Source organism: Centropristis striata, chromosome 10 (assembly GCF_030273125.1).
Source record: "Centropristis striata isolate RG_2023a ecotype Rhode Island chromosome 10, C.striata_1.0, whole genome shotgun sequence".
NCBI lineage: Eukaryota > Metazoa > Chordata > Actinopteri > Perciformes > Serranidae > Centropristis > Centropristis striata.
The window spans coordinates 14448660-14461414 of NC_081526.1; the positions used below are offsets into that span (position 1 = coordinate 14448660).

At 36.6% G+C, this 12755-nt stretch overlaps 1 protein-coding gene across 3 annotated transcripts; it reads left to right on the forward strand.

Moving 5' to 3' along the window:
• Positions 1-886: 886 nt before the first annotated feature.
• On the forward strand, positions 887-10979 carry phf11 (PHD finger protein 11). 3 transcript variants are annotated; one of them, XM_059343635.1, is made up of 13 exons: positions 888-1429; positions 4064-4168; positions 4271-4404; positions 4502-4536; positions 4620-4708; positions 5082-5152; positions 5250-5299; positions 5386-5468; positions 5565-5587; positions 6170-6234; positions 6333-6412; positions 6530-7082; positions 7279-7362. In XM_059343635.1, exons 1-12 carry the CDS (start codon positions 1313-1315, stop codon positions 6539-6541), a joined length of 864 nt encoding a protein of 287 aa, XP_059199618.1. In that variant the 5' UTR covers positions 888-1312; the 3' UTR covers positions 6542-7082; positions 7279-7362. The 3 variants fall into 3 exon arrangements, with proteins under 3 accessions (XP_059199619.1, XP_059199618.1, XP_059199620.1); XM_059343636.1 differs by lacking the exon at positions 5082-5152 and having other exon boundaries at positions 887-1429; positions 5287-5299; XM_059343637.1 differs by lacking the exons at positions 888-1429; positions 4064-4168; positions 4271-4404; ... (6 more) ...; positions 6170-6234; positions 6333-6412 and adding exons at positions 8032-8376; positions 8463-8534; positions 10351-10979 and having other exon boundaries at positions 6553-7082; positions 7279-7399.
• Positions 10980-12755: the final 1776 nt, after the last annotated feature.

Here is a 12755-nt window from a genome sequence, read left to right on the forward strand (position 1 = left end):
GCATATAAGCCAATAGGATAATTTCTCTTCTCTATTTTTAATACTTTTAGTGCACATACATGAGTAACAAATTAAGTGCAGGACGTTTACTTGTGACAGTACCGTTATTGTCTGTTTTTCAACGGCGGAAGTGAATTGTGCATTTCTAAAAGGTTTTGAGCAGTTTCGGTGCAGTCTATGGTGCAGACACAACACACGAGGAAATTAAGGCCTGAGATGGCTTGAAGGGTGAAATCTGTGGGACCAGAAATGAAAGTGAAACTGCCCAACTGGGTTGCCATGTTTGTTAAAACTCACCATTTTTCTTTTAAACAGATTTACATTTACACCAAATTCATTGCATTGATAAAACAACAATACTTTTTCTTTTTCTTTTCATTTTTCGTCGAAGTCATAAATAAATATTCAGGTTCTAGTGGATAGAAAATTAGACAAATATCAGCAGCAGAACAAATATTTGTTGGGTAAAATGATGAAAACACTAGATTTTGTCCATTGTACAATATCAATATTAATAAATTAATAAATGAACATGTTTGTTAAAATTTAATTAACATATAACACATTTCAAAATTTAAAAAAACATGATCATAATGATGTTAGAATAAATTATGTCAAAATGCTTTCATGTCATTACAAATATGATGGAGGATATTGTAATGATCTGAATGGAAGTCACCAAAACAAAAAATGAGAAACATTGTGATGTGTGAAGCACTTTTATTTGTATGGAAAGTGCGGATTGATTTATATAGCTGCTAATGAGGACACCAATGTCTATATATCTATTTATATTTCTGAAGATTTTGAGATCTTACTACAATTGTACATGCAGTATATTATACAGTAGTACAGTTTTTGTAAAAAAAAAAAAAAAAAATGTTTTACACTGATTCTTATTTTTCTGTGAATAAATCTGACAGTTTGAGAGCAAAAATAAAAACACCAAAATAAATGAAAATAAAGTAAAAGGAACTTTTAAAACACTGGCTCTGAATCCTTGATAAATAGTGCAGCGAATCCTAGGGAACTTGGATAATATCCTGGCTGATTATCTTGTGAAAGGAAATATAATATAGGTGTGCAAATTCCCCACAAATAACAGTTATCAGTAGAGTGAACTAAAACGTTAGATGTTGGGAGTTCGACGGGGGATATTTCGGATAGAACCTGGCAACCAGCAACAAACTAATGGTCGACGTAGTATCAGAACGGAAGTCTGCCGCGGCCAGATCAAAATTGTACATGAACAACGCTAGAATATATTTTAAAACTTTATTTTAGATAAACAAGAAGTTTTATAACCAAAAAAATGGACGACAGAGACAGTGAGAGAGTGTCCTGCCTGCTTTGTCAACGGTCCCAAGAGACAAAGATAACCGGAGCGTTATCGACTAAAGACGAAGTCACGGCTCACCAGAACTGTTTGGTAAATATCAGCATGTTTATCCTTTGATTGTTATTTTTCTGAACGACTAGCGTTAGAAAAGAGCAGTTAGCTAGAGGTAGGGAGAGCCGGCTGCTGCTCCTGATCCTCATACTGTGAGATACAGAAGAGGACTGGGGCCAGGTTCGAGAAAAAAAAACGAGTATAAAGCAAACTTTTTGTGTTCGGTAAAGTTGGAAAGACATACGTCTTATTCAGATAAACGGCACGTCTATCCGAACAGTTAGGTCAGCACCCTCACTTGAAGTGGCCCTCAGTACAACTACATGCATTTAAGCATGAAATCTTAAAAGTTCGGTGTTAAAATGCACAAAATGACTTGCAATTAATGTTGGTCTGCTGTTCTTGCACTGAAAAAAAAAATCACAGTAAGTGGTTATTCTTTATTTGCTTCAAACCTTTTGTAATCCTATTTATACTGTTATGCATGCATTTGAGCATGAAATATTTTCAGTTACTGCACTGTTAACATATTTAAAATTGCAGTTTCATCATATCTGGTTAAGTGCACGGTCCTATATGTGACCCCGTGGTAGTGTCGATGAAAAATTGTGGCCCCTCCAGCTTTAGGTAAACTGCAAGCTACAATCTGATTTTCATCAATGTCATAAAATGAGCTATATCTACATCATTTAAGGGTGTAGTAATACTAAAATCCCCCTTAAATGAGCTATTCTTGGTAGTAGGCTACCATAACTATTGTTTTGGGGAACATCTGCTATTATGTGATTTTTGTGAATTTTTTTAGACATATATTGTATTATATTATATATTATATATTCATTTTCTCAACATTGTAATTCAACTTTATTCTCGATATTGTATTTCGACTTTATTCTCGTCATTTCGACTTTCTTCTCGAACTTCATAATGATTTATTTTTTTCTCCTACCTGGCCCTAATCCTTTTCCGTAGAGAGGAGATACAAGCAGAAGGTGAATGATAAAATCTTATTTTTTTTACAGTTTGGAAAGATGGTGTCAGATAAGGGAATAGAAATTCCAATAGAAACCTTATGCCACGTGTGGAGCTCCTCCACTCATACTGAGTTGATTAGGGGATGTGGGTTTACTATGCCTCAAACCAAAAACATGTTGAATAATATGACTTTGTTTACTCACATCTGGATGGGACACCACTGTGTAAAACAGAGAACAGATAGTCAATCTAACTAAATCAGTGTCATAAAATGACTAAACTACAAATTTGGAACTGTGATTATTTAGTCATTCATTAATTTATTCATTCATTCATTATCCTCAACCGCTTATCCCCACATTGGCATTGACATTGGGTGAGAGGCGGGGCACACCCTGGACAATCACAGGGCTGACACACAGAGACAGACAATCACGCTCTCTAACCCTAACCCTAACCCCACACACGAATGGATAATTTAGAGGCACCAATTAAACCTAAGTGCATGTTTTTGGACTGTGGGAGGAAGCCGGAGAACCCAGAGAGAACCCACACTGACACATGGAGAACATACACAGAAGAGCCACAGGCCGGATCTGTGATTATTAATTAACTTAATAATTAGAAACAAATTACCATATCAATATTTAGTTCATTTTGTTTATCGTTTATTTACAAGAAAGCAATGTGAAACCAAACCAGTGTTAAGTACTGTACTTCAGGACAAGTCTGAGGTACTTGTAACAGTTATTTACACACATTTTAGGGGGAATATAGTACTTTTTTTACTCCACTGCATTTATTTGACATTTGGTTTTACTTTCAATTAAATATATTGTATTAAAACATTTAGTGCTCATGAATGATGATGTTTTGTTATAAATAAAACTACCCTGAAGTGTACTCAAGTAGAGCAACTGGATGATTAGTCGATTAATCAATTAATCAATTGACAGAACACTTTCTGGCAACTATTTCCCTTTAAACATAAATAATATTTCATCATATGACTGACCAAAGAATCAATATTATATGGTTATCATGATATGAAACTAGATATAGTTTTACATTTTGGACATCGTAATATTGTTAGTGTTGCCTTCTCTTCACTGGTTTACAGGCTGCGCTATATTAAAATGATGTTATTTTATGAACTTATCAGACTGTTTTATTATTTGCCTTTACCCACTTAACCTTTATACCCACATTACTGATGTTTGTCCATCAAAAATCTTATTGTGTAAATAAATATCATGTGAAAACACTAGAAGTCATCCATACAATATCACCCGAATATCAATATCCAGGTTCATATTACATACATTGACTTCAATAACATTTTAAATGTAGTACTAAATTTACTTGTAATGGATTATTTTTACAGTGAGCTATTTTTACTTTTTACTTAAAGAAAGGATCTGAAAACGTACTCCACCGCTGTGTTTAACAGTGAAATTATTGCCAATCTTGGCTTTTTTTAATAAGAACCTGAGGCACTGACTACTTTAGCTTGAGAATTCATATCTGGATGATATTTCACAGCTTTGCTGAAGGCTCATATTCACACATTTCTATGTCATATTGAGCTTAACTGGTAGATATTGTTTACAACTGAAGTTTATTCTTGCACCCACAGTAAAACACAGTGTTATTGTCCAAGACAATTTGTCACTTATGTTTGTTTTTTTTCTTCCACAGTTATTTTCCTCTGGTCTTTATTGCCAGAGTTCTCCAGAGTTTGATGATCTGTTTGGTTTCTCTGTGGAGAAAGTGCTGACTGAAGTGAAACGAGGATCCAAACTGGTAAAGATTATTGACATTTGTCAAATATGAATAGACCTACCCCATTAACTGTGTCAACTCTGGGAGCATTGTTTGTTTTTTTTACTCATTTGTTTGCTTAAGTTCTGTGACAAGTGCAAGAAAAAGGGCGCCACTGTTGGGTGTGAAGTTAAGCGCTGCAAGAAGTCTTACCACTACCCGTGTGCTGTTTCTGCAAACGCCACAATCATTGAGAATACAAAAGAAGAAAAATATGTGTGAGTCCAACACGTTTGCCTGTATGTCTAGAAAATGGACATCTTTTTTTTTTTTTTACTTTGGTTTGATTGTAAAACTGTTTTTTTCCTTCTACAGGTTGTACTGTTACAATCATGATCCACAAAAACAAGGTTTGAGGAATTTTTGCCTTTCTTCCTGTCAACACTTTTTGCAGTGTATGACGTGTTAAATTTTTTATTTTTCACTTCACCAGAAATCAACGGCTTTGTAAATGGACACACTTCATCGTCAAAAAAGGCCCGAACTCGGAAAAAAAATCCCATCGAAGTCGGACCATCCAAGGTTTGATTGATGGAACTATTTACATAAATTCATGGCAAATCACTTAAAACTGCAAATCCTAAAAAAAGGAGGTATGTCTCTTACTCAGTTGAATGTTGTTGCCTTTTTGGACATCACTCGAGCAGGAGGAAATAGTGCATTTGTTGGGGACTATTTTCAGAGACAGATTAATACCCATTTTCTGCCCTTCACAGCAGCATGATGGTGTATGTCAGACCTAAAATAACTCAATACAGAACATTTTTATTTACATTTCTGTGTTTATTTCTACAAGTAAATGGTTAGTTGTTGAAATCTCCAAAGACACAGGAGAGTTTCACCTGGCCCAAATGTGTGTTATCCAAGTAACGATATCCCTTTTTATTTTCACGAGGTTTATTGCCTTGCCTGTGAGAAGACTGAAGGACATATTTGCTTGGAAAGTTTGTCTAATAGCATTGTTATGTAAGTATATTCTTTATAATCCTATAACTATACAATTATCTGTCTCTTAACATCAATATCTGATCATGTTGTAACAACACGTGACATGTGCTTTCAGGTTTTACTGTGACAAACATGCTCCTGCATCAAAAAAGGGGAACAGCAGTGGTAAGCTCACAGCACACGTGTGTCTCGTGTCTTTGAAGTTGTTTTTCTTCTTAGTATAACAGATGAAATCTCTTTCTACCTGACAGGTGATTCTACACCAGCTCAACAAACGTCTTTGTACAGCAGCGACTCCAACTCCTCCACCAGCGCGCCACGTTCATCTTCCAAGGTCTACATATTATTCATAGTCACCGTAATAAAGCTTTTTTATGCTATTTCATCTGCTTTAAGGGGGGATTGTAATCATTCTGCTTTCGCTTTACAGAAACGGTTGAATTCCAGTGGCAAGTAAGTTTCTGATACTTTTCATGCTTGATTTTGCTGTTTTTTAAGTTTCATTCAGTGTTTTGAAACATTTCTGTAAAGTTAGTAGCATCTCATGCTTTTAAAAGAAATATTAACACTTTATACCTTCAGGTTGCAGTTCCACAAAATACTTTGAACACTACACCATCTGTACATTAAAACTAGAACAGATATGTCGGTTGACAGATATTATTATTATTTATTATATAGGTATTATATTATTGGTGGGTTTCAGCGTATATGATGTCAGAAACTTTTAAAGCAAAAATGCATAATATATCATGCCAAAAATGTTGCTTGGTGTGATTTAGTAATGTTAGCTTTTCATTGTTAAATATTTTTTTTAAAATAGTCAGTAATTGACTTAAACTGTAATGACTTTTATTTTGCTATTTTATTCCTATTTATTCTTTATTTTCTCAGTTATCATTTATAGAATTGGCTGACAACTTAATTCATTGTTTTGGTAATTCAATGTTAGATATTATTTAATAAAGTTTTATGACGACTATATCAGTGAGGCTCTAGTTACAACTGTTATAACTGCTGATCTCTCTATCACAGACAGGAAGGGACGCCCTCTAAACATAAATGTAAAAGCCGGCATGTGATAGACTCTTCAGAGTCAGGTGAACCTACTTTCAATACATGACAGAATATAACTTATTTAAGACTCTTGTGTGAAGCGGTTAACACACAGATTCTCTTGATTTCCCTTTTCTGACAGACGAGAATGGACCTGATTCAGAAATGGCCCCTTTAGAGACGGATATAGACGAGAGTGCAAACTCTATGCCAGAGTCCCAGGTAAGTCTAATCTTTTCTTATTTCTCATCATTAGAGGCTGAAGATGTTAAATAATCTGATATTAATTTTCCTTCTCTTTCATGTGTTTTTCCACCACTTTCTTTGACTGTGCTTCAGTTGATAAGGTGAGATCACACCTCTGTAATTAACTGAAAATAAGTTTATTTTTTAGGATATTTAGTGTGCAATAATTTATGCATTATACATTCTGTAACCTTGTTGAAGCCACAAATTTAATGCTGGCTCGAGTATGTGCTTTGTTACAGTCCAACATGTTCCATATCAATATAACACAACCACAAACTATAGCCTGTAGCACGACCACAGGGTTTAAGTATCACCTAACAGTGTAAACAACTGTTTAAAATGATTTTAAACCAAATTTAAAAGATTGTTTGGATTGCTTTAAGGTGGTTTCTTTTTTGTGTGATCAGTGTAAAAATATCAATAGAGGATAAGTGTTTAATGTTCTCCTCACAGAAATCCAACTGAGAGTCCCACTGGGTCTGCTTCGGGTAGGCTGCCACAGCAGATTCAGTGTATATAAAGCATGTGGCCAACTCATAATATGCAGATAATTTGCAAACTCCTACTGTCTCTCATAGGAAATCAAATGGAGAGAAAGAGCAGAGATGAGAATAAAGATGAAGATGAAACTGTCATGCATTCAGTAAGTTGTTATATTTAGTCTTGCTTTCAAATGTTTTTTTCTCTCTGATACAAAAAGTTGTTAACTTGTGGCTTCATGAAGCTAATTTGGTATTAATCTTCAGCTTTATCCAGATTTATATGACTCCTATACAGTGTATCACTGTATAGGAGTCAGCTGTATTGCTGTATTGACTCAGCTCTGTGCTTCCTCTCAGGATACTGATTCAGAGAGTTTGCTGCTTCCTGTTCCAGCCTCATGTCAAACTGAAACAAACTTGTTTCCCAGAGTGGTTTTGGTTGAGTCAAAGACAGAGGCGGCACAGAACGAAGATGGAGGTAGTTTTTACTCTGCTGTTTGTTTCACATGCAGTCAGATGACAACGTGTGTGTTAGGAAAATTGAATGTAAATTCAGTATGTAAATATAACCAGTATTTAGATACTGATTGTGGTCGTCAACCAGAATTTGGTATCGGTACCTAAGAACCTTTTACAGGGCTTTGTTCTCTAATGACAAAATAGTAATTTCAGATGTAAAAAAGTAAGTCTTAACTTCTCAATTTCAACTTGAAACAGGTTCTTTCTTTGTCTTGTCACATTCATATAGATGTAAGGTTTGTTTTGTTGTTTTTTTACATTTTTGGACATACAATAATATAGTGGGGTTTTTTTTAAATGTTTTTGAACATACTATACCATAACCATGATCAAGATACTATTTAAAAGCATTTTTAGCCATTTTTGGACAAACTATAATATATTGTAAAATAACATTTTGTACTTGTAATAATGTGCCTTGTGATGACAGTGACCTGTAATACTCCTACAGGTACAGAGAGGATATCCATGGGTTAAATATTGAAATATATACTAGGACACAGCTCTTTTCTAGTGATCTAGTGTTGCAGGAATTTTGCAAATAACAGAAGCGTAAGCTGTGATAACACATGGAGCCATGTCTTTTTTCAGGGTCCAGTCCTGAACACACCACTGGACCCTCTGTTCCACACCAGAGCTCTGCTGGACCTTCTTCCTCTCCTGACCACCTAAAACCTCTCAGTGTTTCCGGCTTACCCCCGTGCACCAGCTCAGCCACTTCCCCGCCTCCTCTTGAAATCGTCTGTATATCCCTCCTGTCCCCTCCCTCTTCTCCTCCTGTGGCTCCTCCCTCAGACCCAGAGCCAACCATCAACTCCACCAAGTTCTGGAGAAACTGCAACACTGCAGGATGCACACAGGCCATCTTCACCAATTTCATTAACGAGATGAACGACATCTCCAGCAGAATTCAGTCGGACCAGGCCAGCCAGGATGGTGAGGGACTGTCGCAGCATCTCTGTCTCAGCCTTATTTATGTTTTCAACACTGGAATATAATGCACCCTTGCTTGTTTTCCACAGATTATGATCTTGCACTATCAGTGATAACAGCTTCTGGAAAACTGTCACAGCTTGTGGCCAAGCAGCAGGAAGGTGAGGTAACTCTTGTGTGGCTCAGGAGAGAAATGTATGTTGTTTGCTTACACACAAATAAAGTCAAGTGTAGTTGCTACTGTACTATGATTTATTCATTTTTAACTTTTTATACGGCATATTATACAATAACTTTTTTATTGACATTCAATATGACATAATATACAATTACTTTTTAAAAAAACGTTTTTGATAACATACAGACTTCTTACACACTTTGACTGTTATTTTACTCTCTTTTTTTCCATTACAATATGGCGGGGGTTTTTTGGAGGGGGGGGATTTGGACATTCTATAATGTGGGTTTTTTTTCTATTTTTGGACATTATATAATGTGCTGTTTTTTTATGTGAAAAATAATGTCACAGATAAACACCATATTTTGGGATAAATGCCCCCCCTCAAGTCATACATCGATTTTTTTCTAAAAAATGGTCAAATTTTAAAATGCCTAAAAATGCTAGAAATTGCCTTATTATAATCTGTTGATACATATTGGCCAGAAATGGCTAATTTTGTATACTTGACTAAAATTTACAAATAATAATGAAAAAATATGAAAATTATATATCAATGTGTTGGTCATGAGTTGCCTTAAAAGGTGAAAAAAAAAAGCTGGTAATATTTTTTTCCACATGTCCTAAAACCAGTCTAATGTCATGGGGTCCTTTTTGACCCCTGAGGAGCACAGGTGCTATAAAAAATTATAAAACACGTAAAAATGTATGAAGAAAGTTGAAATTTATATTCTCTATAAAGGATGCAGAGGGGCACATAAGCAATTCTATGAAAGTCAACCTATATTAATCGTATGTTGGATCAAAAAGGACCCCAAGAGTACAGGAGGGTTAAAAAAAGGTAAAGTGACAATAGTCATGGGCTCTAGAGATCTAAAGTCGTTTGGCCTGCAGGAAGCTGTCCCTGAGCCTGGTGGTCCGAGACAGGAACATGCACTTCCTGTAGTCCACAATCAGCTGAAGTTGAGAGTGAGATAGTGTTTGTTGTCCTGCCACCAAGTTGACAGGCATTGATCATGGATGTGTTTGGCAACACAGTTGTGCAAAGGGAGTACATGAACAGGAGAGGGCTGAGCCTGTAGCCTTGAGGGGCTCCGGTGTTGAGTGTCAGGGTGGAGGACGTGGTGCTGTCTGCAAGTTAGGAAGGTCAGCATCCAAACACATCCATTGTTTAATGCCCGGTCTCTGAGCTTGATGATGAACCTAAACTATAGTGTATGAACACTTACACATAGTTTTTTCCTCGATTTATGTATTCCGCTCAGTTTCTTTGATACATTTCTGGAATCATCGTGAACATTTGCTGAACAGTTTAGTGCATTTCTTGAAACAATTTGTACAAAATGGAAAAACACAATGGAGTACCTGCAAAATACTTAGTGAATTTCTCAAAGGTAAAAATGAATGTCAATGAACATGTCTGTGCCACCACAATAACAAGTCCTTGTGTCATTGGCAAGAAAGTGAAAATGCTCAGCCATGTTGTCGATAAAACAGAATACTCTGAAGGTATTTTTTGATAAACTATGTCTGAGATTTTGATGAAAATTATTGAAAATGCACATGACTGCACTTGTTCTATGACATATACCTATTACAGCAAAGTTACACATTACTGTATGTGGGAGACGGTCTTCACATTTACGCCTTTACAGTCTGTGCTGTAATTTGTTGACAGTCCGTGTCAACAGAAAAGAAAAAAGACTTTCCATAGAACAAACAATGCAAATATTTTCTTCACCTGTTTGGTCTCATAGAATGGATGTCAACAGGAGGTGAACAACTTCTTGTTTTTACAGAGTTACAAAGGAAACAAGTGGAGCTGAAAAAGGCAGCAGCAGCTATGAAGGAGGTCGTCTCAGCACTGAGGAGATGAGGCTGATATCAGAGATTACGGTTCACTTTCCCTCCTTTTTTTTGCCTGTGAATCCCACATATTTCACATGACTCACATGGACATTTTTTTTAGCATTTTATACAAACTGTATTTATGTGATGTAATTGTAATTGATTTTGCTTTAGTATTTAAGATAATTGAAGGTGCTGGATGTGGAACGACAAAACTGCACCAATACTTTTGAAAATTCAAAAGGTACTTAAACTTAAACTTGACTTGTTACAATTTGATCTCAGATTTCAGCCTGTGATAATGATGTTTATACAAATCAGTTGTAAATGGTGGTTACCTTTAGAAAAGATGTCATGATAGGAATGTGTTATTATAAAAACCCAGCACTGAACTCGAAAGAATGTTGAGTCTTGAAAACACATTCAAGATAACGAGCTGAACCAAGTTTGACTGAAAAATTGTAATGTTGTGTTTTTAAAAATGACTTTGTTGTATTGTTGTACTGAAGTATTTTTCTTTTTATAATGTTGAGCTGAACCATTAGCACTTCTTTCAGACACTTCAAGATATTTTATTGTATACGGTTCATTGTAGATTTTGTCGCTGTGTTTTAGGGGTGTCACAATTACAATACTAAATCAAAACCAATGAAAACTAGGACTGCGCGCAGTACTGAACGGGCCCTCGCAGTACACGCGTGTCGGGGCATGCTGCCGTCTGGGTTTGTGCGTTACAGGGGCCAGTCTATACCACCCCTATGAATTTCATTGCCTTAAGTCTTATGGTATGGGCACAGTGGCACTTATTAAATTAAACTGCCGCCAGAGCGCCACCTAGGGGCCGATCAATAAAACCTTCAAGGGTTATCCTCAGGAGGGCATTGGCAATAAGTATACCAAATTTGGTGTTAATCCGACCAACCGCTTTTGAGATATAAAATACTTCAATTTAAAGAGCGCCACCTAGTGGTCGTCGGCCAAAATTTTGCGGCGAGCCTCAGGGGCTCATGGGGAAGTAGTAACCTGAGTTTCATGTCATTCAGACACACCAATGTGGAGATATGCAACACTTTGTGTTTTGTGTTGAAAATAGCGCCACCTGCAGGAAGTTGTTATTTAATAACTTGAGTATTCTTTGGGTAATCAAAATTCTTTTAATAACTTTTTGTCATGAGGGTCCATAGATGCTGTGTGCAAAGTTTGGTGCAAAACGATGAAATTGCCTAGGAGGAGTTCGAAAAAGTAGGTTTGCGACATTTCGCGAATTTGCGAAAAAAAACTCCAGGCGAAAATGGGCGTGGCTTATATCACGAGATTCAGCACAACTCAGTGAACGCGTGGATATAAGTTTTTTGAATGTGCGATGAAGTATGTGGGAGTTATTAGCCAAAACGCACTTTCCATTATTATAGCGCCACCTAGTGGTGAAAATTCAGGATGACAAGAGATTATAAAATTTTTCGGCAGTTGTGAGTTATATTTAAAGTTTCATGAGTTTTGGGGTATGTTCAGGCAGTGAAATATGCGATCATTTTGGACAAAGAATAAAAATAACTAGGACTGCGCGCAGTACTGAACGGGCCCTCGCAGTACACGCGTGTTGGGGCATGCTGCTGTCGGGGTGTGTGCGTTACAGGGGACAGTCTATACCACCCCTATGAATTTCATTGCCTTAAGTCTTATGGTCTGGGCACAGTGGCACTTATTAAATTAAACTGCCGCCAGAGCGCCACCTAGGGGCCGATCAATAAAACCTTCAAAGGTTATCCTCAGGAGGGCATTGACAATAAGTATACCAAGTTTGGTGTTAATCCGATCAACCGATTTGGAGATATAAAATACTTCAATTTAAAGAGCGCCACCTAGTGGTCATCGGCCAAAATTTTGCAGCGAGCCTCAGGGGCTCATGGGGAAGTAGTAACCTGAGTTTCATGTCATTCAGACACACCAATGTGGAGATATGCAACACTTCGTGTTTTGTGCTGAAAATAGCGCCACCTGCAGGAAGTTGTTATTTAATAACTTGAGTATTCTTTGGGTAATCAAAATTCTTTTAATAACTTTTTGTCATGAGGGTCCATAGATGCTGTGTGCAAAGTTTGGTGCAAAACGATGAAATTGCCTAGGAGGAGTTCGAAAAAGTAGGTTTGCGACATTTGTCGAATTTGCGAAAAAAAACGGTAGGCGAAAATGGGAGTGGCCTATATCACGAGATTCAGCACAACTCAGTGAACGCGTGGATATAAGTTTTTTGAATGTGCGATGAAGTATGTGGGAGTTATTAGCCAAAACGCACTTTCCTTTATTATAGCGCCACCTAGTGGTGAAAATTCAGGATGACAATAGATTATAAAAT